This window comes from Callithrix jacchus, chromosome 6 (genome assembly GCF_049354715.1).
Source record: "Callithrix jacchus isolate 240 chromosome 6, calJac240_pri, whole genome shotgun sequence".
NCBI classification, from domain to species: domain Eukaryota; kingdom Metazoa; phylum Chordata; class Mammalia; order Primates; family Cebidae; genus Callithrix; species Callithrix jacchus.
Window position 1 is genome coordinate 95,586,910 of NC_133507.1, and position 25,792 is coordinate 95,612,701.

A 25,792-nucleotide genomic window follows, 5' to 3' on the forward strand; every position below is an offset into this window, starting at 1 on the left:
TCCAAACATGAAAATGGAAATAAGCCTATTCTGCAAATGCACCTTTAAATACTAGTTTCATTACTTTTTTTTTTTTTTTTGAGATGGAGTTTCACTCTTGTTGCCCAGGCTGGAGTGCTATGGCACGATCTTGGCTCACTGCAATCTCTGCCTCCTGGGTTCAAGCAATTCTCCTGCCTCAGTCTCCCAAGTAGCTGGTATTATAGGCATGCGTCACCACACCCAGTTAATTTTGTATTTTTAGTAGAGATGAGATTTCACCATGTTGGTCAGGCTGCTCTTGAACTCCTGACCTCGGGTGATCCACCTGAATCATCCTCCCAAAATGCTGGGATTACAAGCGTGAGCCACTGTCTCTGGCCCCATTCCATCTTTTTGGGCAGTAGCACCCTCATTTCTCTGGCCAATGTCTGTGCTTCATTTTCCTCATCTATAGAACAGGGATAATAATACAACTGTTCTGATGGTGTTATTTGGAATTAAATAGAAAAAACACGTGTAAAGCATTTAGAACAGCACAGGACACATAGCAAGCATTCAACACATCTTGGGCAAGATTGCTGTTGTTGTATTATTACTATTATGTAACTTCACTTTGAACAAAGGTAGAAAAAGACTTGAAGAATTCATTCTCTATTTCAAAGTATTCTGCTAGAAATTTGAAGGGAGAACTAATATCTATTCTAGGAAGTTTAAATCAAAAGGAGTAACAGGTAGTAATAATAAATGTCAACTAGAAAACAAAGTAAATAGCAAGAAATATTGTGGATTCTATTCTAATCACAAGATCTGTGTTTTTAGAAGTTGCCTGATGAGAGCCTCCTAGAGACAATAAAAAGGTCACTGGTTGTCCAGGGTTAGTGAGGAGGGAGGGATGAATGGGCAGAACCCAGAGGATTGGGCCACAAAACTATGCTGCACATACTAAAATGGTGGATACCTTTGTCCAAACCCATAGAATGTACAACACCGTGAGTGAACCCTAATGTAAACTATGGACTTTGGGTGATAATGCTGTGTTTGTAACTACATCAGTTGTTAACAAATGTACCATTCTGGTGCAGGCTGTTGATGGTTGCAGTAGCGGGTAGTGGAGAGGGAATATTCTGTTCTTTCTTCCAAGTTTTGCTGTTAATTTAAAACTGCTCTGAGACGCCATACTAAAAGCCAAAATGGCTGCCCCGAGGAGGGCCGCACCGCGTAGCTAGTGAACGTTGGGGAGCAAGCTTCTGCGGGAAAAGAGGGAGAAGAACTCCAAGAAAGCCGTTGAGAAGACTATCACACCTCGAGCAGCACAGGTTCCAATTACAGCCATCCCTTATATAACTTTTGAACTGTATTTGGAAAAATACTGGCCAGGAAAGAAAAATGATAAAATTTTTCCTCATGGTGAATAAACAAGGGCAGACTCGACTTTCTAAGTACTATGAACATGTGGATATTAATAAGCATACGTTTCTGGAAACAGAAGTCATAAAGAGCTGTCTCTCTCGATCCAATGAACAATGCTCTTTCATTGAATATAAGGATTTTAAGTTGATATATTGGCAGTATGCAGCTCTCTTCATTGTGGTTGGAGTTAATGACACTGAGAACGAGATGGCTATTTATGAATTCATTCATAACTTTGTGGAAGTTTTAGATGAATATTTCAGCCGAGTGAGTGAATTAGATATAATGTTTAATTTAGATAAAGTACACATCATTTTGGATGAGATGGTGTTAAATGGCTGCATTGTGGAAACTAACAGGGCAAGAATTCTTGCCCCTCTACTAATTCTTGATAAGATGTCAGAAAGCTGAGAGGAAGTCTCTTTCAGACAACATGGATTTATCAGAAATGTGAGTCCCATGGAATACATCTCAACATTTGTAACCCAGAAGAATCTGGAAGACCACAATTACAAAATGGGGCATCCTTCCAAAGACATTATAAATAGGTGTTTTCCAGTTTCTAAAAACAAACTGTACTTTAAAATATGAACAAAGAAAATTTTTTTTCTAAAAAAAAAAAACTTCTCTAAGTAATAAAGTCAATTTTTTAAGTCTATTGAAAATTTCTTTAAAAAAAGAGTCCCCAGCCTCATCCCAGATCTACTAAAGGAAAGTTGAAATCTTTATTTATAACAAGGAAATGTTTATGCTCAAGCAAGTTCAGCACATGCACTGAGCTAAGCCCACCATTTCTCTGAAAGCCAAGGAGACCAACCACACACACTTGTTTGTGTACTGGCTCTGTTGCTGACCTCATGTATTGTCTTTCTGTAAAAGGAATCACCTGCCTTCCCCAGCAATGGGTCCTCCCTCAGTTCCTGGCCCCCAACCTCCTGGACCTTTTCATTGTATATGGTCAATCAGTCACAAATTCTGTGAACCCTCGCATTCAGATTTTGTTGTTGTTGTTATTGTTTGAGATGGAGTCTTACTCTGTTGCCCAGGCTGGCGGGCAGTGATGCGATCTCCACTCACTGAAACCTCTGCCTCCTGGGTTCAAGTGATTCTCCTGCTTCTGCCTCCTGAGTAGCTGGGATTACAGGTTTGTGCCACCTGGCTAATTTTTGTATTTTTTAGTAGAGATGAGGCTTCACTATGTTGGCTAGGCTGGTCTTGACTCCTGACCTCAGGTGATCTGCCCACCTTGGCCTCCCAATGTGCAGGGATTTAAGGCATGAGCCACCATGCCCGGCCACATTCAAATTTTTGTTTCTGCCTTTCTTCTCTGCATCGTAATAATCTTCCTAAAGTACCAGTATTCCTAAAAGGCACTGATGAAAGCTCTCCATGGGCTTCCCAATGTGTTGGGGAATCCAGGGTAAATTCCCATCTGGTTTCACTCTCTCCTCAGCCCTGGATAGAGGCCTGAGTTCAGGCCTGTCCCCCATCAAGCTGCCCTTTCTCCTTCACTTTGACTCTCCAGATATCACAGATGCCTTCTCTTAAGGAGATCTTCCAGACCACATGGGCATCCCATTTCTCTGACATCTGTAAGATTCATTATCTGATGTTTGCCTGAACATCATGTGTGTGCTCTTAATTGTGTGTGCTCTTTCTTGTATTTTGGCTAACCTATTTTGTGTTATATTTATTGGGACAGGTCAATGACAACTGCTGAAGGGCATATAGCATCTCCCTAACGAATGGATGGATTAAGGGACTAGTACTATATCTAGAGTGAAGTACATGTTCTCATTTGAGAATGAGGGCTCTATGTAGTCCAGCCCATGAATTCTGAAGGCATTTGTGTATTTAGAACATTAAAGGGCAAATCTAGACTTTTTCTTGTTTGTTTTTTTTAGCTTTCCTCCACAAAGTTGTACTATGAAATGAGCATCTTGTTCTTTTGCTTTCAATCTCATGCCAGATTACTGCAAGGAAATTGCACATCAAATCAATAACCTGTGGCTACATATAGTGACTAACGTGTCAGAAGCAGAGGTTGGAGCATAGAGTCTGACAAAGGATGTCGTGCTTTTACTAACAGTAAGAGGCTCCAGGCTGGGCACGGTAGCTCATGCCTGTAATCCCAGCACTTTGGGAGGCCTAGGTGGGCAGATCACCAGAGGTCAGGAGTTGAGACCAGCCCTACCAACATGGTGAAAACCCATCTCTACTAAAAACCACAAAAAATAGCCGGGCATGGTGGTGGGCATCTATAGTCCCAGATATTAGGGAGGCTGAGGCAGGAGAATGGCTTGAACCCAGGAGGTGGAAGTTGCAGTGAGCCAAGATCATGCCACTGCCCTCCAGCCTGGGCGACAGTGAGACTCGATCTCAAAAGAAAAAACAGAAAGAAGAAGAATAAAAAAGAAGAGGCTCCATGCGGGGGAGGGTAGTTTGGTGATCTCCAAAATTGCAATTTGAGATATTTCAATGATTTGGAAAACTAATATGAGATATTTAAAATTAGGGCTTTCCTGGAGAATCTAGAACAATGGGCACTGCTCCTCAATAATTCCCACTGTGCTAGAATCACAGAGGATGCAAAAGGATAAGGCATGCAATGTCCCTGCTATTGAGGAGCTTACAGTATTGTTGGGAAGATACGGCTTTCAGAAAGAAAACAGTTGTAAGGTGGTTAACAAACAACACTAAAAAAAATAAAATCCAACAAGCATTTTCACCTGTAGAATGTGCCAACCCTCTGTAGATAATATTTCAGACCCTCCCCAACCTTTTGAAGAGGGATGCTCATTTCCATTTTAGAGATAAGTAAACACAGCCCAGAGCTGAGACATATGCTCATGGTCACACAGTTGGTAATCTGTGGAGAAGGAATTGAAATCCAGGTTTTACTGGGCTCTAAGCTTGTTCTCTTTCCATTATGCTGTTGATCCATCCTCTATTATCCTCTACCACAGCAGATCTTCCAAAATAATGGTAAAATTATTACCTAATTACTAATTCAACATGTATGCAAAGAACCAAGCCTGGTGGTATTGAGACATTTAGCCCTCTTTTCAAATTGGTCTTTAAAACTGTTATAAGATTTTTATATATAAAAGAAGGAAACATGCAGCAGTAAAGGCAGAATATGTTATATTTGAACTGCTCACAGCTTTGCTGACTCTCAAATAATTAAATCATTCCTTTTCTCTTCAAGGCAATCGTGTGGAACTAGCAAGATGAATAAAAATAAACTGATCCATGATTTCCTAGAAGTAGTTTCAAGAGGTGATGTGGAACTCATCTGTGACTATATTACTAAAGTCCAGTCCATCCTCGGAAACCTTGACTTTCAGCACCCAAAGACGGGGAATACGCCTCTCATTACCGCAGCAGAGGAAAATCTAACAGAGGTAAAATGTGGCGTGCTGGGCTGAAGGATAAAGTCTTCCAAGCTAAGGATTCTGAGAGTGAGATATTTGTGAATAGTGATATCACCCATTGCCATAAAAGAATGTCTGAAGACACAAAGTGGGGTATCGGGAGGGGGATACCCTAAATCTAGATAGGAACCATCTCTATTTATGTCCTCACTCAGTCCACGGTATTCCTCCTATATTCAAGGCAATCTCTAGATTTCATGGTGGGTCTGGTTGTGACTCAAACACAGATGCCACACTCGAGAAGCTACTGGTCTAATGGGGCCACATAATGGGGCCCAACTCCATCAGTACCTGGACATTTATGCTGTGCTATAAACCTGGAAGTAGGGAAACAGGGGTAAATGCACATAAACCTGGAAGTAGGGAAACAGGGGTAAACAAGGGAATAATAAGACCTAAAAGGGCAGGAGACTTTGTCCTCCTTGTTCTAGCTATATCTCCAGCTACAAGCAGAGAGCCTGACCCAGCGGGTGTTAATAAATATGTATTTAAATGGGGACATTAATGAAAAAGTAACCTTTTTGTGTCTCATTCATCAGTTATCTCATTGTGTGTGGTAATTTATGCAGTTCTGTTTAAGAATGCAGGTAACAATGGCCACAATATGAGCACATAGCTTTGGGGAGAGGCAGCAAAGAGGAAGGCTTCATGAGCAGAAAGGGCGAGAATGGGGAAACTAGGGTGGAAAAGACAAATGTCACTCGACTGCTCAAGTTAGTTCTTCTGCAAGTTCTTGGGACCTTTTTTGTTTGCTTTCCTTCACTTTTTGAGACAGGGTCTTTCTCTGTCACCCAGGCTGGCATGCAGTGGCACAATCGTGGCTCACTGCAGACTCAACCTCCCCAGACTCAGGTGATTCTTCAACCTCAGTCTCCCAAGTAGTTGGAAACTACAGACACATACCACCACACCTGGCTAATTTTTTTTTTTTTTTTTTGTAGAGAAAAATTATTATTTTTTTTTCAGCATGTTGCCCAGGCTGGTCTCAAACTCTTGGTTTAAAAGATCTGCCTGCCTCAGCCTCACAAAGTGCTGGGATTCCAGGCATGGGCCAACACCTGGCCAGTTCTTGGGACTTTATATGCAAGTGGGCCCTCAATCCTTCCTGGTCACCAGCTTCTCTTGACTCTGTTCTTAAGCTCTTTTTCTCTTTTGAACCCTTTCCATGAATGCTTTTTAAACAAATTATAAAATATAGCACATATGCTAAAAAAAAAAAGAAAAGAAAGAAAGAAAAATAATAAAACAAGCACCTGGTGCCGGGCGCAGTGGCTCACACCTGTAATCCCAGCACTTTGGGAGGCTGAGGTGGGCGGATCACAAGTTCGGGAGATCAAGACCATCCTGGCCAACATGGTGAAACCCATCTCTACTAAAAATACAAAAAATTAGCTGGGCGTGGTGGTACACGCCTGTAGTCCCAGCTACTTGGAAGGCTGAGGCAGGAGAATTGCTTAAACCTGGGAGGCAGAGGTTGCCGTGAGCTGAGATTGCACCACTGCACTCCAGCCTGGCAAAAGAGAGAGACTTGGTCTCAAAACAAAAACAACAACAACAACAAAACAGGCACCTGTGTACCCAACGCCCAGGCCAAAAATTAGAACACTGCCATGCCTCAAAAGCCCTCTCTATACATACCTGTCTTAAATTGCATCCCTACTCTGGCAAACCATTATCTTGAATTTTGGTTTAATAATTTCCTTGCCACCTATGTATTCATGCCTAAATAATTATTTGCTTTTTCCTGCTTTTGAATTGTATAAAAACAAACTCACACTGTGTATGCTCCTGCATAACATGTTTTTTTTTTTGGAGACGGAATCTCACTCTGTTGCCCAGGCTGGAGTGCAGTGGTGTGATCTTGGTTCACTGCAACCTCTACCTCCCAGGTTTAAGTGATTCTCTTGCCTCAGTCTCCTGAGTAGCTAGGACTACAGACATGCACCACCACACCTGGCTAATTTTTTGTATTTTTAGTTCAGACAAGGTTTTACCATATTGGCCAGGCTGGTCTCAAATTCCTGACTTCAAGCAATCCTCCCGCCTCAGCCTCCCAAAGTGCTGGGATTACAGGTGTGAACCACCCCACCCAGCCATGTTCCTGTATGACTTGCTGCTTCTGTTCTTTATCATGTTTTTGGGATTCCTCCACTTTGAAACATGAAGCATAGCTATGGTTTTTCAGTTTTAGTGCTATCTAGTGTTCCATTGGATAAAAATATATGCCACAATACAGGCGCAGTGGCTCACACCTGTAATCCTAGCACTTTGGGTGGCCATGCTGGGTGAATTGCCTAAGTTCAGGAGTTTGAGACTGGCCTGGCCAACATGGTGAAACCCCATCTCTACTAAAAATACAAAAAATTAGCTGGACATGGTGATACACACCTGTAATTCCAACTACTTAGGAGGCTGAGGCATGAGAACCGCTTGAGCCCGGTAGGCAGAGGTTGCTATGAGCCAAGACCGCACCACTAAACTCCAGTCAGGGCAATAGTGTGAGACTCTGTCTCATTAAAAAAAAAAATATATATATATATATACACTTTTATATATATATATACTTTTACATATATATATACTTCGATTGTATATATAATTTAATGTGTGTGTGTATGTATGTATATATATATATATGCCACAGTATCTGCCTATCCTACTTTGGTGGATGTCTGGGTGGTCTCCAGATTCTTGTCATTACAAACAATGATGCTTCTTTCCATCAGCATTTAAAAATGCTTAGATAAGTGCCTTCTGGCAGCACATAAAGAAGCAAACACCTCCACTGATCCCATGTCCTCCTGCAACCACTTCCTTTCCTCTCTCAGGCCTTTTTACTTGCAGACATCTCTTGAGAACTATGAATCTGAGATTTTACCATAGTCACAGTGAATGAGTTAGCCTGCCAGAATTGCTTGGATTCCTAGCAGAAGAAACCACTACTGGATCAGAGACAAAGGGCGGCGTATTGATTCATAACAATAGCATTAGTCAGAGTTTTAGCAGTTTTGTATCAGTTCCCTAAGCCCTAATTCCCACTGAGTGGTAGGAAGAGGACCAGTGACCCCTGAACATGTAGTGGGTTGCATGATAGCAGAGAAACCCTCAACTTAGAGAACCCTAATAATTTACAATGGGCAATAAACAAACCTACTCTTTGCTGCAAAGGGAGACACTATCTCTATCTTTCAAGGCCATTCACTATACAAATAAGCTTGAAAAGTTTGCATGGAATAAAGTTGGCACCTTTGCTCATAAGACCTGCAGAAATGTAAGAGATCCGTGGAGACTTGCCTCCTAACAATGTCCACCCCTTATTTCTACACTATCTTAGCATCTGATGAATATTCTCATGATTTCACTACTCTGTTGGCCACTCTGATCCATCTGACCAACAGAGGCTGGGACCAAATTCAGTTTGTCTCATATAACAGTCAATGAAAGCTACTGTCAACAGAACTCCAAGCAGCAGGAGGAGGCCAATCTACAGTACTGACCTCAACAATGCTACCCAAAGTCCTGAACCCATTCAGCTAAACAAATCACATAAACCATCAGGGCCTGCTTCAAAAACCCAGGTAATGGCTGGGCACAGTGGCTCACGCCTCTAATCCCAGCACTTTGGGAGGCTGAAGCAGGCAGATCACCTGAGGTCAGGAGTTTGAGACCAACCTGGCCAACATGGTGAAACCTCGTCTCTACTAAAAATGCAAAAATTAGCTGGGCGTGATGGCAGCTGACTGTAATTCCAGCTACTTGGGAGGCTGCGGCAGGAGAATTACTTGAACCTGGGAGTCAGAGGTTGCAGTGAGCCAAGATCGGCTACTGCACTCTACCCTGGGTGACAGAGTGAGACTGTCTCAAAAAAAAAAAAAAAAAAAGGAATGTTTTACTGGTGTATCCTCACTGGCGTCACTGACTTACCTCTTCAAACTACTGCTTCAAACTACTGCTCTTCCTTCCTCTACACCTTCCTCTATTACTCGATCGAAACTGCTCTTGCCAATGTCCCCAACAATGTCTTTGGTGACTTCCACCTCTTAGACTCCACTTTTTCTTCAGGTGTTTTCTTCCTTGACTTCCTTCTGGTTTTTCTCCTTACCTCTCTGGCAACTTCTATCCAGTGTCCTTTATGTGTTCTTTCTTCTCATCTCTAAAATATTGGTATCTTTCAATAATGTGAGGATGGCTCCTAATTCTCAGGCCCACATCATAAACACATACACATATGCGCACACATAGACACACACATGTACACATACATACACACACACGCACAAATGCTAAACTCCTACTAAATATCTCCACTTGTATATTATAGACATCCCAAACACAACATGTCCAAAATTATCTTCATCTTTCTTCCCAAACCTTACCTTCCTGAGGGACACCAGCATCAGTGTTACTCATCTTATTAAATCAAATAAACATTTAATTACTTAAAATTGAATTAAATTAAGGCATTACCATCTATTTATCTTAAACCATTCATTCCTCATTTATAAAATATTTATTCATGTGATAAGATCTCTTGCTCTTGGGGATTTACATTTGAATGAAAGTGAAACACAACAAATAAGGAAATAAGAAACACTTAAATAAATTATAAATCGTTATTCATACCTTGAAGTAACCAACAGAGTGACTTCTCTTTTGATAAGGTGGTCAAGACATCCTTACTGATGTAGTTGTATTTACACTAAGACATAAATGAAGGGCAGCTGAGGTAGAAGGAATAGCAAAGACAAAGGCCTTGGTTAGGAAAAAGCTTGCATTTTTGAAGTGTAGAAAGGTGACTTGATCTTGCAGAGGGAAGGTGAAGAATGGCACAAGATAAAGCTGAAAATGAAGGTAGGGGCTGGATCATGCAAGGCCATAAAGACAGGCAAAGGCATTTTCAAAAGTATTGAGAAAAATTCACATACCATACAATCTACCTACCTGAAGTAGACACTTCCATGTTTTTTAGTATATTCATATTAATGTGCAATCATCACAATTGATTTCATTTCAGAACACATTTATCATTTCAAAAAGAACTTCATCCCCAGAAAAAGAAGAGAAAAAGAAACCTGATATCCTTTAGCTATCACTCTCTATCCTTTCTTCCCAACCCCTGCCCCAGCCCTGAACAGCCACTTGTCTACTTTCTGTCTGTATAGCTGTTCTTTTTTTATTTGTTTGTTTTGAGACAGGGTCTCACTCTATCGCCCAGACTGGAGTGCAGTAGCATGATCAAAGCTCACTGCAACTTCTATCTCCTGGGCTAAGGTGATCCTCCTGCCTCAGCCTCCCGGGTAGCTGGGACTACAGGCATATGCCATCATGCCCAGCTAATTTTTGTATTTTTTGTAGAGATAGCATTTCATCATGTTGCCCAGGCTTGTCTTGAACTCCTGGGCTAAAGTGATCCACCTGCTTTGGCCTCCCAAAGTGCTGGGATTACAACATGCTTAGCCTCTGTAACTTTTCTTATTTGGGACTTTCATATAAATGGAATCATATAGTATGTGGTTTTCTATGATTGGTTTCTTTCACTTAGGATGATCTTTTCAAGGTTCATTCATGTTGTAGCATATGTCAGTACTTTATTTTTATAGCTAAATAATATCATATTGTCTTGATATACAACATTTTACTTATCCAATCATCCATTGGCAGAAAATTGGGTTTTTCGCCTTTTGGTTACTATGAATAATGCTTCTGTAAACAATTGTGCACAGGTTTTGGTGTGGGTATATATTTTCACTTTTCCTGAGTACTATACCTAGGAGTGGAGTTCCTGGATCATAGGAGAGTTCTATGTTTAATCATTTGAGGAACTGCCAGACTGTTTTTCAAAGTGGATGCACTGTTTACACTTCCACCAGCAGAAATGGTGGTATGAGGGCTTCAAGTTCTTCTCATCTTTCCCACTCTTGCTGTTATCTGAATTTTGATTTGGGCCATTCTAGTGGGTTTCATGCCAAAGTACTTGAAATGGAGAAAAGCCTGTTCCAATGCTTCAGGCAAGGGACCATGGTGGCGTGGTCTGCAGTGGCAGTACAGGAGACAGATAAAAATACACTGAAGACAGAAACCTGGAATTATCTTTGATTTCTGGCTCATCATTAACTCCCACGTTGAATAAGTGGTTATGCTCTGTCACTTCCACCTCCTAAGTGTTCTTAGATTACACTCTCAGCCACTAAATTTTCATTGCCATTGCTCTTGTTCAGTCACTGTCATCTCTCCATGAGGCCATTGTGGTAATCTCCTCCCTGGTTTCCCCACTTCCCTTCTTTTCCACATCAATCTATTTCAGCAGTCAGAGTGATTTTCTAAAACACTGACCCGATTATGTCATTTTTCTGATGAAAATCTTTCACTGGCTCCCTATTGCCCTGAAGACACAGCCTTAACTCCTAATAGGGGTTTGTCAGGTCCTTCAGGATTCAGGCACTGCTGATTTCTCCCCAGCATCTCCTTCCCTTCCTTTTCTTATCCTGAGCTCCTTCCAGAGCTGTGAATATTACTCGCTCTCTTATACACACTGCACTTTATTCACACTGTATCTACTGTATTCTCTTCTTGGAACCATCTTTCTCCCAGTCTGCCTGGCTAACTCAGTCTGATTCCTCAGGTGTCAGCTTAGACATCACTTTCTCCAAGAAGTCTTCACAGACTCTCCAAGATATCTTAATAGATTTCATCGAAGTGCCCCCATCAGCCTCCTGTATTCACCTCTGTTGTTACATTTATCACCCCATGTTGCAATTGCCTTTTTTTTTTTTTTTTCAGTCTGTCTCTGTTCTTCACTAAACTGCAAATACCTTAAAGGCTGGCTGCTGGTCTTGTTCATCAGTGCACTCTCAGCACCAAGGACAGTTCTTAACACGTAACAGGGCACTCTATCCCCTCACCATATTTGAATACAGTTTACTCTCTTTCTAGAAACACTTGCAGAAATACTTGTAACATTCAAAAATATATAAACCGGAATCATCTTTGTTTTTGCATTTTTTAGAGACAGGATCTCGCTATGTTGCCCAGGCTAGAGTGCAGTGGCTATTCACAGTAGGATTATAGTGCACGACAGCCTTCAACTCCTGGGCTCAAGCGATCCTCCTGCCTCAGCCTCCCAGTAGCTGGAATTATAGGCACACACCACCATGCCTGCTCCCTTTGGTTTTGTATTCTAGATTATAGACAGTTATAAAACTTCAATGTTTTGTGTGGGTTTAACATACAATACTCATAGATCTCTAGTCCCTCAAAAAAAGAGTATCCAAAAATCAGGCATGTCATGGAGATTTTTGTCTCCCAAATTAAAAAGGGCAAATAGCAGTCACCTACATCCTAATGAATCAGAGCCATGCCTAAATCAGTTTTTCATCCAGCTCTGAAGACACTGTTGGTACTTAAAAATATTTAATTAAGACTGTGTTGTTTTGCAGGTTGTTGGATTTCTTCTGGAAAAGGGAGTAGATATCACCCTTTGCAATTACAGCAATCGAACTGCAATTCATGTAGCTAATAGCAGTATCCAAAGACAACTCTTGGCATTCAATAGAATCCAGGCTCCCCAAATGCAACTTCTACAAAGTTCATGGCAAGGTGATCTTGAACAACTTCAGCATTTACTGGTTAGTTGATATTTGTTTCTGTCTTTGGGTGGGTGAGTGGGTGGTAAAAAGGGCACAGACTACATATGACTCCTTTTAAAGAAAACTAAGTTCTTTTCCAATGTAATCCTAGGAAGTTTCAGACAGAATATATGAGAAAGAAATGGGATCACACAAGACACTGGGGTGGAAAACTAGATAATAAAAAAACACAGCAGCGGCAGATTTCCACCTCCCTCCAGCTGGATGCTAGAAGTCATGCAGCACACCTGGGAAATAATTTGCTCCCAGAAAGCCCCCAGAGGACTACTATCAACTTGCTCAGGGAGTTCCCTTGGCATCATTGCCATTTGTACAATTGCTGCTTAGATCCCTTTGGACCAGTTGCTGTTATTATCTTTATCTGAAAAGGGAATCTGAGAGCCTATGCCTTGCATAGTATTTAGTTGTCGTGAAAGGAGTTCAGAGGATACATTTTTAAAGGGCTGTCTTCTCAGGGTATTGATCCTTGTGTTTAGATTTTCTACTTTCAGATACTTTTTCCCAAAGCAACTTGCAAAATCATATGCAAAACCAAGGACATTAATTATTGGTGATTGGCAATTGCCTGTTCTTGGCATTTACCTTCAAAGAGACTGTCAGACCATGTGACCTTCCAACTGAAAGAAAATCAATTGCTGCTAGGAAACAGCTTCCTCTAATCCCTTGTGGTAAAGACATAAACAGATAAAGAAAACAGTGAAAGATATTCCAGTCAGGTACAGTTCAAGGAGAGATATAACAAAACCAAACAATACTTCAAATTCTTTTGTTGGACCACACAATAGTCTAAAATTGCCAGATATCATGAACTAAAGCATAAAAATTTTTTGAAAGACAATATATTTTACTTAATGGTATTTTCAGTAGTTGTAATTATAATCCATTGTCTGTTTTTATAACCACATTTTTAACTCCTAACCATTAGCAACCAAGTTTTAAGAAACTGGTGCCTGTGACTGTGATCTTGATCAACAGATGCTGAATTGATAGGCTATTGCAACACTATTTTCAGTTTAAAATTTTCATGTTGGTCCTAACTAATAATAAACATTGATACCAGAGGTGGTTTCTCCTTAGTGACTAAAAATATTAACTAATTAATTCCCATAGTACCCTGCTGAAGTAATATTATCTCTAGTTTGTCCCTAGAGAAGCTGAGGTAGAGACATTGACTATACTGACATGGCATAAAGTGAAATAGAGATGGAGGTTAGTGCATTTCTTTGGTCTATAAAATGAACAGTTCAGGTGTTTTGGCCTTCTAGTAGCTTTTCAGCTTTGAATGATCCACATTAAATGTTACTTTCATTAAAGCATCAGATTACATCCATATACCTCCCTCCATTTGACTATATAAATAATATGGTTAAGTGAGATGCTTTTTTTTTAAAATAAAGATGGGGTTACACCACGTTGGTCAGGTTGGTCTTGAACTCCTAACCTCAGGTGATCTGCCTGCCTTGGCCTTCAAAGTGTTTGGATTACAGGCATGAGCTGACATGCCCGGTCAAGTGAGATCTTTTTTAAATTTAAAAAAAATTTTTTGAGACAGGGTCTCACTGTGTTGCCCAGGCTGAAGTACAGTGGCATCATCATGGCTCACTGCAGCCTTGATCTTCCTGGGCTCAGGTGATTCTCCCACCTCAGCCTCCAGAGTCACCAGGACTACAGGTGCATGTCACCATGCCTGGCTAATTTTTTGTATTTTTAGTAGAGATGGGGTTTTGCCATATTGCCCAGGCTGGTCTCAAACTCCTGAGCTCAAACAATTTACGTGCCTCGGCCTCCTAAAGTGCTGGGATTACAGGCATAAGCCACCATGCCTGGCTGCGCTGCCTTATTATTGTAAATTATTTATTCATTCAATGAATATTTACTGGGCACCTACTGTGTGTCAGACACTCTGCTAAGTGCTTTTTACATTCTAGCTCCAATCAGTAACATCTCCCTATAGGGAAGACACTACTATTTCTCCTTACAGCTGAGGCTCTGAAGTTTAGCAAATAGGGTTGCCTAATTTTGCAAATAAAAACACAGGACAGCCAGTTAAATTTAAATTTCAGATAAACAACAAATTGTTTGGCATAAATACATCCCAAATGAAAATTATACATGATTTAACTGGATACCGTCAATTTATCAGGGTGATTTGATCACGTTTTAACAGTGTGTCCCTGATACAACCTTTCAGAGAAGTTAAATAAGCACCTTAAAGAGCTGAGATTGAAACCCAGATACGTCTTTCCAGCTTGTGTTCTTTCACCTCATCAGTTCCCTCTCAGGACAGACGTTGAGAAAGAACATATTGAAGTTATAATGAAAAGCTGGTCAAGCAATGAAAATGCAAAGATTAGCATAAATAGCTATGCTGTAAAAACACAACAGAAATAAAGCTGCATGTTTTTAAAGGCATCTGAAGAGTTTCTGGATATAAATTTCCCAAACCAACATGGCTTGACCCCTCTGATGCTGGCTGTGAGAGATGTGGACCTGTTTGAGACTCTTGACATGTTAACAGTGTACAGACCTGTGGAAGTTCTCTCCGAACTCCTAAGTCATCATGCGTGAGTATGAGTAGTTAGCCCAGCTGAAGGGTGTCCATTCCATTGTTATTTATAGAAATCACATGTAAACCGAGCTATAGATTGCCTTCCTTTCTTTGCTTAGCTTTCTTTTATTCATCCTTCCTTCTTTCCTTCCTTCCTTCTTCCTTCCCTCTGCCTCCTTCCTTCTTTTATTTCTTTCTCTTTCTTTCCTTTCTTCTCTCTCTCTCTCTCTCCCTCCCTCCCTCCCTCCCTCCCCGCCCCCTCTCTCTCTCTGTCTCTCTGTCTCTCTCTCTCTCTCTCTCAAGTGCAGTGGTGCAATCATAGCTCACTGTGACCTCAAACTCCTGGGCTCAATGAATCCTCCTGCTTCACTCTTGAGCAGCTGTAATTACAGGTGCATACCACTAGGCCTGGCTAATTTTTAACTTTTTGTGGAGAGGGAGTCTCACTATACTGCTCACGCTGGTCTCAAACTCCTGCCCTCAAGCTACTCTCCCATCTTGGCCTCCTAAAGTGTGGGGATTACAGGCTATTTTCTACTATATGTACCAAATGCACATACATCATCGTAAAAGTGACTTCATAATTGCAAAGTGATGTGCAGTTGTTAAAATTTGCTACCTATTATTCTTATGATATTCTGCTCTTTAATTTGTTGAAATAATTACTGTTTTAGTAGTTACTGGGAATGTCAAATAATTCTTGAGTATCCAGCTCTCTACACGCAAGATGCTACTAATTATTTCAGAAAACACTGTCAATGTCTCAAAAGCAATTTATAATAGTGTTTTCAAATTATCTTAAAATTACTATATGTCAAATGCTCTTTTAGGAAGGGAGAGGTAAACAATTAACTTTTTTTAAAAAATAAGAGGGTTAATAAGCAATCTCTCATGCTACAATTGCAGTCCTAAAGCTGTTACTTTGTTATCTTGTCATCAAATAAGAGCAGGCGGCCTGAGCTCTTTCTCAGTATTTCATATGAATTTTGTTTTGAAAAAAAAAAAAAAGAGGAGGGAGCTTCAAGAACAAAATTATAGTCAAGAGCACAGATATTATAAAAGGATCAGTGAGTATAATAAAGTAAAAATTGAATTTTGAAGCTACCTCAGACTAGTGTTGAGAAATAGTTTGGGTGATTGATAAAAGTGGAGATTCCTGGACATCACCCCAGAGATGGTGTTCAATAGGTCTGGATTGGGGTCCAGAATACCAGAAGTCAAGGGATGCCACTTGGAGACACTCTAATCTAGGCAGATGAGCAAACAGAGGTCCCAATGAGTTAAGTAGCTTGCTTAAAGCCACATACCAAGGTAGTGGGAACCCCAATTCTCAGTTCTTTGCTATTTCTTTTGAATTAAGATCTTTGATGAAGAAAAGTCCATAAGAGAATATTATTGTAGCTCATGACACATTACCCTGTCCCATAGCAACAAAGAGATTCAGATTTAAATGTTTTAGAATACAGACCATGGTCAACTTGCTCCTTGTCTCAGAATAGGGCAAGTGAAGCAAGTTTCATCATTTTTTCCCTCACTATAATCTATTAATGGGATTTGCATCATTTAACTTTGGATTTATCTGAGCTGATATCTAATGCAAGGGTTCAGTACAACACAGGGAAAATAAGAAGAGACTCGAGCTGTTGTGAAGGGTCCTAAGATCAGACAGTTGGGCCTATCAATCACATGACCAGGTAAAGAGGAATGAAAAGGCCATGTGGAGAGGCACACTTGGATTTTATGACAAGATCGCTCCACTCAGTAAAGCGCCCATAAAATAAAAATATCAGCTTCATTTTAAAAAGAAGATTCTATGCCATTCCACCATTTTGAATCATAAAAGAGCTAGCTGTTAGCATTAGAAAAAAGGAATACCAAGGAAGTCAGCAGTTAGCTTAATTATTGAAAAGGAAAAAAATCAAGTGAGCTATTTGGAATGATAGGACCATCGTTTATCAGAATGTTTTAATCCTTATGACTCAGTGAAAAAATTTAAAAATGTAACAACAACAACAACAAAAGATGTCTTTATCTTTACTTGATTTTATGCACCCTTAAAGAATTTTAAAAATTTTTGTCCAAAGTTGGGAATTCTCTGCGAATCTTAGAATGTTTTTAGAATGGGGATGGCAATGTAGACATACAACAAATTCCTTTTATTTAAAATATTGGAAAATTGTCATTCTCTATCTCATACATTTTGAAATCATTATTATTATCCCCAAACTACATAAGATTACTTTTTATTTATTTGATGTAAATGTTTTCTCTCTCATATTAGTTTTTTTTTCCAATAGATTCAACTAAAGAAAGTTTAATATTAATTCTTTTCTTCCTAGAGATCCTAAACTTTGTGATTCTAGTGGAAAATCAGCAACACATTATGTGTCACAAATAGAGAGTTCAAAGAAACAGCAGCTTTTACACATTTTAATGAGTTCTATGCCAAAACCAGGTAAATACTTTCACTCCATGCGCAAAGTTTCCCAACCCCCAAATTCCAGTTAGAACTTTCTTTTTCTACATCTGTTTGATGGATCCATTTACAGAAATCAAGCCAATGACTATTTATTGAGCAGTGGCTTTGTACAAGGCCCATGACTGGGTGCTCTGGGGGGGATGCAAAGAAGTCTAATGCAAGGTTTAAACTTTTGAAAATATACAACATGGTCAGGGGCACATCACATAAGTCAGACAGAAAGAGCTTGCTGTAAACTTGAAAAGGGAAGAGGGACTTAGGACAGTTTTTGAATAAGGGAAAAGGGGAAGAGGGACTTATAGTGGTTCTGGACAACTGTGGGAAGGTTTGATATAGGTGGGAAAAGAGCCCAAGCAAAGACATAGAAACAGACACAGCAAGAAGTATAATGAAAAGTGTGCCACTGAGCAGCGTGTGACTTTGTGAGAGCTGCCCGACTTTATTGTTTGATTCGCTTTCTATTTGAAGCTTTGGGGGCAGAGGACAAAGCTATGCCTAAGAAGATTTCATGAAAGAGGTGAGGCTTGATCTGACCCTTGAAAAAAGGATGCAATTTGATTTTGTGGAGCAGAGGCCCCTTGCTGGGAGTGAGCATAGCTTATCCCAGGGGCAAACGAGAAACTAGAACTGAAAGTTCATGTCAGGGAAAAGAGAAACAAAAGGTCAGATGCGTAAAGAAACTGGGTCCTGGGAGGGGAGAGCCTTAGATGTCAGGCTGAAGGACAACATTTCTTTTTTCAACAAAATAGATACTAAAGAATTTTACGCCAGAGAATGATGAAGGCCATATTTTAAAAATATTAACCTGTTCCTATGGTGTTGGATACATTTGAGGGAAAAGACAGGGATCTCTATTAAGAAACTATAGAAGTGCCATATGTGTGGTAGTAAGAACTAGGGAATAAGTCCTTGGGTGGGGTGTGAGAGTGAGCCTGAGAAATGCTGTGAGTGGTGGGTCTAGGAGGCATGGTAAAAGAACAATTCACAGAACTGCAAGATGTGAAATTGACAGCGGAGACACAAAGACAAAAGTTGAGAAACTTGAGTCATAGACGACTAAATTTTAAGGCCTGGAAAGTGGGGAGATGGAACTACAACCAATGAAATGGGAGCACATTCTGGTTTGGTGAGGATATTGAACAGGAGGGTAATGAATTTAAAAGCATTGAATTTGATGGAAGCTTGAGACTTTCAAGTAGCAATTTTCTATAGGACTGGGTTTGTGGGAAAGGACCAGTTGAAAAATTAGTTTGGGAGTTCTCTACAAAGAGGAGATTGTGAGGATATGACGGTGGGTGAGATTGCTGAAGGACTGATGAGGGTGACAAAATTGCAGAGGGCTGAGCTGTGGAGGTGCACCCACAGATAGAGAGAAGCCGTATGCACATCAGGACTCAGGAAGTGAGAGGAGGAGGAGAGAATCAGAAGAAAGGAGCGGGAAATGATGTTAAATTGGAAAAGAGATTACAAATCAGATGTGGTAAGGATGTAAGATGTTTCAATAGCAGGATGTAGGCAGAAGATAGATTACAGAGAGTAAAGAAGGAAAATATGGTGAAGAAATGGAAGGTCTGGGTATAGATCACTTGTTCGATTTTGTTTCCACTACAACATAAATGGAGGAGCCACTGAAAGAGAGTTTTTGTTGAAAGAAGCCAATGCTTATTTGAAGAAGCCAGGATAACAGGAGGGGATACACATGAGAGAAATGTCCCTAGGATACAAACTAGGAGGCTGCTGTTTGGTGTTAAGAACTCTGTCAATTTAATGTGACTTCAATCACTAGATAGGAAGCGTGCTCAGATGAGCTGAGTGTCTTTGTCCTGGGCAACTGTAGAGCAAACGTGATTTCCAGCTCATCATTAGGGTTTCTCTTAGCAACTTTGCCTACCACAAACCACTAATCCCAAACATTTGAAGTGATAGCTGTTGATTCCTATCAATTTAACTCCATGATTCACTCCCTTCTACAAACTAAAAAAGAAAATTTGAGCAATCCAAATTTTTTAAACTATAGGATGGTCTGTAAGGTCCTATAAATTACTGTGATTTCAGTTGTTAGCCATATTGTGTAGAAATTATCCTCACTCCCCACAAAATGACTTCAGGGGTTTCAGGGAAGTGTGTAGATTCAGAGAAAGAAAATCCAATATTGATTGAGCGAGCACTAAGTCTTCAATATCCTGAAAAATACATGGAAGTGATTCAGGGTTTAGTTAGAAGAGGCCAAGAAGCTTCTCCTAATCTTCCACAAGTAGAAGTCCATGTTTCCCAAGACAGGTCATCCTCGGGAAACATGGAAGGCAGATGTCCTTCCTCTGCACAGCTCTGGAGTAGAGGGTTTTGACAGCCTTAATGGTTAAAAAGTTCTTACTCATGTCCCAGCACCCTACGGAGGGTTTTGCAATGACAATATAGACATTAAGTATGAGGTGACTGGATTTAAGTCGAACTAAAATCTGACTCTTGTTAAGTTTTCGTTTCTCATACAGCTTAAGATTTGGTGAGTGCTCAGATCAGATAGGATGATTGATTCATCCTAACTTTCTAAAAATATTTCACTTGCTCAAAAATCTCAAAGTACCTGTTTGATTTTTTTCTCCTTATATAATAGCAATTACCATCAAAGCCTTTCAAAAAAAAGTAAGCCATCTCCTCTGTGGACTCTTGTCATCACATCTCTTCTTGTGAAAATGAGTGCCTAAAGCTTCATCAGGATCCCAGACCACTATTTCAGGAAAATCTTTGACAAAATGGAGCTGATTTTAGAACACAGAGCTAGATTTTCCTTTGAAATTGCTGGAGATGAATCTTATCAAAACATATTATTATGTTTCTTTTGACAGAAAGACATGCTGAGTCATTGCTTGACATTTGTCATGATACAAACTCTTCTCCAACTGATAGGATGACAGTTACCAAAAATCAAAACATCACCTTGCAAAGCATCAGCAGTAGTGAGGTAAGAGCCCCCCTTTAAAGAAACAACAGAGAGCCTACTCCATCTACTTCACTTGTGTTGCTTGAATATTTTGTAACAAATATATATTACTATTTTATTTTTAATAAAATAAAGAATCATAAAAAACACATTTGGTAAGACACTCTTGTGAAAGTTTAATCTCAGAGCGGTCATTAGCTAGTCAACTCTGAGACTCATGAATAAGATGTGTGTACGTGTGTGTGTGTGTGTGTGTGTGTGTGTGTGTTTGTCTATGCGTCTTAATTCTGGCTGTTATAACAAAGTACCATAGACTGGGTAGCTTATAAACAGAAATTTATTCTTAGAGTTCTAGAGGCTGGAAGTCTGAGATCAGGGTGCCAGCAGGTTTGAGTCTGGTGAGGGCTGTCTTCTGGATTGCAGATTGCCAACCTCTCGTATACTCACATGATGGAGAGAGAGCTAGCTAGAGCTCTTGGGTCCCTTTTACAAGAGACAATAATTTCATCATGAGAACCCTACTTTCATAACCTACCTCCCAAAGGCCCTACCTCCTACTGCCATCACATTGGTAGTTAAGATTTCAACATATGAATTTTGGTGGGACACAAATATTCAGTAAATAAGTCTGGGTGTGTGTGTGTGTGTGTGTGCATGTGTGTGTCCAATACCACAGAAGATTGTTTCAGCTGAATCCATGCTAAATAATTAAATGTAGCTTCCTTTTATGTACATTAATATTGAAAAGGAAATCTAGGCAGGCTGTGGTGGTTCACACTTTGTATTAGTTTATTTCACACTACTATCAAGATACTACCTGAGACTGGGTAATTTATAAACAAAAGGGTTTAATTGACTCAGAGTTCCACATGGCTGGGGAGGCCTCAGGAAACTTACAATCATAGTGGAAGGCAAAGGGGAAGCAGGCACATCTTCACAAGGTGGTGGGAGAGGCAGAGAGAGTACAGGGGAAGCTGCCACTTTTAAAACCATCGGACCTCATGAGAACTCCCTATCACAAGAACAGTATGTTGGAAACTGCCCCATGATCCAATCACCTTCAACAAAGTCCCTGCCTTGACACGTGGTGATTACAACTCAAGAGGAGATTTGCCAGGGGACACAGAGACAAACCACATCACACCCGTAATTCCAGCACTTCGTGAGGCTGAGGATCTCTTGAGGCCAGGAGTTCTGGACTGGCCTGGGAAACATAAAGAGACCTCATCTCTACTAAAAATAAAAAAATTAGCTGGTCATGATGGCACACACCTGTAGTCCTAGATACTTTGGAGGCTGAGGCAGGAGAATCGCTTAAGCTCAGGAGTTTAAGGCCACAGTGAGCCATGATTGTATCACTGCACTCCAGCCTGGGTGACACAACAAGACTCTATCTCAATTTTTTAAAAAAGGAAAAAGACAGCCAGGTGCAGTTGCTCATGGCTGTAATCCCAGCACTTTGGGAGGCCAAAGCAGGTAGATCAGCTGAGGTCAGGAGTTCAAGACCAGCCTGGCCAACATGGTGAAACCCCATCTCCACTAAAAATACAAAAAATTAGCCGGGTGAGGTGGCGGGCACCTGTAATGCCAGCTACTCAGGAGGCTGAGGCAGGAGAATCACTTGAAATAAGGAGAGAGGTTGCAGTGAACCAAGATTGTGGCATTGTACTCCAACCTGGGCAACAAGAGTGAAGCTCTGTCTCAAAAAGAAAAGAAAAAGAAAAAAATAGGAGAGGAACATTAATCTGATCATATCAAACCCATCACAGGGTACCAAAAAGGAGGTGCCTCCTCCTGGCCCTGGTTATCATCCTGCCTGTGATGAATGACTTTACAAAAAGTCCCCTATAGTCCAGTAACAGTATTAGTAACAAACACTGTCACCCACAGAAAACTATGGGATGAGACCCAAGATGTACAACAAACTAGCAACAGTGGTTGCCTACAGACAGAGAACTGGAGATGCACTTTGCACTGTGTACTCATTTGAACCTTTTGAATGCTTATAAAAATTAACATATCCCAAAAAAGATCCTACTACCCTATCTTTTATTGGTTAAAAAAAAGTGCAAAAAAATTTTTTTGAGACAGAGTCTCCCTCTGTCACTCAGGCTGGAGTGCAGTGGTGTGATCTCAGTCCAATGCAACCTCCACCTCCAGGATTCAGGCAATTCTCCTGCCTCAGCCTACTGAGTAGCTGGAATTACAGGCACATGCCACCACACCTGGCTGATTTTTTTGTGTTTTTAGTAGAGACAGGGCTTCACCATGTTGGCCATGATGGTCTCAATCTCCTGACCTCATGATCCACCTGATTCGGCCTCCTGAAGTGCTGGGATTACAGTGTGAGCCACCGTGTCTGACCAAAATTGTTTCATTTATTTATTTATTTTCAGACTGGGTTCTCATTCTGTTGCCCAGGCTGAAGTCCCTGGCCTAAACATGGCTCACTGCAGCCTCGATCTCCCAGGCTCAAGCAGTCCTCCTGCCTCAGCCTCCCGAGTAGCTGGGCCTACAGGCACAGGCCACCATGCCCAGCTAATTTTTAATTTTTTTGTAGAGATTGGGTCTTGCTATGTTGCCCAGGCTAGTCTCAAACTCCTGTTCCATTCTCAAGCAATCCTCTTGCCTTGGTCTCCCAAAGTACTGGTATTACAGGCATAAGCCACCATGCCTGCTCCATTGCCCTTTTTCTAATTGGATTGTTCCCTTTCTAACTGTTAGGTTTAGAGAAGTCTTTATATATTTTGGGTATATGCATCATAAAATATTTTCTCCTTGTCAAGAAAATAATTTGACTTGCTTTTTTCATCCTTTTAACCTTTATTGAGAAGAACTGTTTGATTTTGATAAAAACCAACATCCATTTTTTTCTTTATGGATTATAATTTTTGTGTCTAAGAATTCTTCACCCAAGACTAGGTCACAATTTTATCCTATGCTCTCTTCTAAAAGATTTATAGTTTCACATTTTACATTTAGATCCATAATCCAATTTGAGGTGTTTTTTTCTTTCTTTCTTTTTTCTTTTTTGAGACAATCTTGTTCTGTTGCCTATGCTGGAGTGTAGTGGCACAATCTCAGCTCACTGCAACCTGTACTTTCCAAATTCAAGTGATTTTCCTGTCTCAGCCTCCTGAGTAGCTGGGATTACTGGTGCCTGTCATCACGCCTAGCTAATTTTTGTATTTTTAGTAGAGACCTGACCAACATGTTGGCCAGGTTGGTCTCGAACTCTTGAGCTCAAGTGATCTGCCTGCTTTGGTTTCCCAAAGTACCAAAATTACAGGTGTGAGCCACCATGCCCAGACAAATTTGAGTTAATTTTTACAAAGTTCAAGGTTTAGGTTGAGGTACATATTTTTCCCTGTTTCTGGGGTTACTAACTCTCCAGAGGAGAATCTTCCAGTCTTTTAGCTTAGTAGTATAAATGGGCTGCCGGCCATACGGCAGCTAGGTGGGGAAGGAGGATGGATGCAATCTCTCTGTCAATATTCAGACTTAAGCCTCCAGGTTGAGACCTGATTCCCGTCTTTCATCTTATATGTTGTTACTAAGTCCAGAAACATATGAGGTACATATGTTTCCCTGACAAATTGTTTCTCTACCATTTGTTGAAAAGACCGTACTTCCTCCACTAATTTACTTTCATACCTTTGTAAAAAAAAAAAGAAAGAAAAAGAAAACAGATCTGGGCCAGGTACCGTGGCTAATGCCTGTACTCCTAGCACTTTGGGAGGCCAAGATGGAGGATCACTTGGGGTCAGGAGTTTGAAACCAGCTAGGACAACATAGCAAGACCCTGTCTCTGCAAGAAATTTTAAAAATTAGCTGGGCATGGTGGTGCATACTTGCAGTCCTAGCTACTCAGGAGGCTGAGGCAGGAGAATCTCTTGAGCCCCAGAAATTGAGGCCACAGTGGGCCAAGACCATGCCACTACACTCCAGCCTGGCCAACAGTGAGAGACCTCATCCCTTAAAAAAACATGTTCAGCTTCTTTCTTCAATTAAACTACTATCAATTCTAAGATGCATACTTTGCGTTTTAACGTCTTTGAAGTCAGACATCTTACAATTGTCACAGTCAAATTGGTACTGTTTTGTCATTTTTTGTTAAGTTACATAAAACAACAATGGATCTTTTAATCAGGGACATCTTAGATGCAGTGAAACGTGGCAGGCTACATTGCTAAACACAAATCACAATATAAGATGTCAGAAAGTGGACAGAAGAGTGACAAATGATTTTGCAGCATGGAGAACGGTAAAACCTAACTCTCCAGAGAAAATATATTAATGAGAATCAGGATGATATACTGCAAAGAATCATGGAAAAACCCAGGAATTAGAGGCACTAGGTACTGCAGAAGTTGGGGGTTAGCATGAGGTTGAAAAAAAGAGGGTCTGATTAAGTGTATGTAAGGAGCAGTTAGATCCCCAGCATTCTACTTCCACTCTATGTAACCACACCACTACTCCTTCCCCACCCTCACAGAAGGTGGGAAGATTGATGGAGAATTATTTGAGCTGGAGGAATTCTGGACTTAGTAACAACATATAAGATGAAAGATGGGAATCACGTCTCAACCTGGAGGCTTAAGTCTGAATATTGACAGAGAGATTGCATCCATCCTCCTTCCCCACCTCGCTGCCATATGGCCAGCAGCCCATTTATACTACTAAGCTAAAAGACTGGAAGATTCTCTTCTGGAGAGTTAGTAACCCCAGAAAATAGACCAACTGATACTAACATTTTTAAGTCCCCCAAAACCAAAGCATTTCACTATCAGATCGATCCCAGTGAAGTCCACCAACAGGTAAATACAACATACATAGAAAACTTCTAGTCATATTTTTAGTGTCTGTTTCTTAATATGAATAGCCAAGATAGCCAAGAGTCTCCAGGTATTTGAGGAAAACCTCCAGTATGAAAAGTACTTCCAAAACCACAAGGAATACAGATGACACGTGGAGTACAAATAAATGAAAGGGAAGAAATAGTTTTAAAGGGAAGAGAGAAAAGTAAAAAAAAAAAAAAAGAAAAAAAATGTTATCACAACCAAATGATATGAGTTTTCAAGTTTAAAGGATCCATCACTGCAGGTCCCATCACTGTATGACCCAACACTTCAGGACAGTGACTAAATAAATAACCCTAAAGTATTATGAAGTTTTAAAGCCCTGAGGCTACAAGAGGATCCTAAAAGTTTTCAGAGAGAGAGAGATAATATAAAGGATAGGAATATAAAGGATAATATATAGAATGACACCAGATATCTTAAAAATGCCACTGTAAGGCTGGGTGCGGTGGCTCATGCCTGTAATCCCAGCACTTTGGGAGGCCAAGCTGGG

At 40.5% G+C, this 25,792-nt stretch overlaps 1 protein-coding gene and 1 pseudogene across 5 annotated transcripts in view; both read left to right on the forward strand.

Annotated features, from left to right (window-relative positions):
• Positions 1-25,792, forward strand: part of MAP3K19 (mitogen-activated protein kinase kinase kinase 19) — an 84,802-nt gene that overhangs the window by 2,745 nt on the left and 56,265 nt on the right. For 4 of the 5 annotated variants that reach the window (XR_013518971.1, XM_035305055.3, XM_035305057.3 and 1 more), the window contains exons 2-6: positions 4,601-4,796; positions 12,263-12,451; positions 14,882-15,036; positions 17,360-17,475; positions 20,346-20,461. Coding sequence is in view for 4 of the 5 variants with exons in the window: in XM_035305055.3 (XP_035160946.1) it covers positions 4,623-4,796; positions 12,263-12,451; positions 14,882-15,036; positions 17,360-17,475; positions 20,346-20,461 (750 nt within the window). In the remaining variant the exon portion in view is untranslated. The remainder of the gene's footprint in view (positions 1-4,600; positions 4,797-12,262; positions 12,452-14,881; positions 15,037-17,359; positions 17,476-20,345; positions 20,462-25,792) is intronic. The other variant, XM_078327935.1, reaches the window with a different exon arrangement.
• Positions 1,158-1,937, forward strand: LOC100412482 (adaptor-related protein complex 4, sigma 1 subunit pseudogene; annotated as a pseudogene).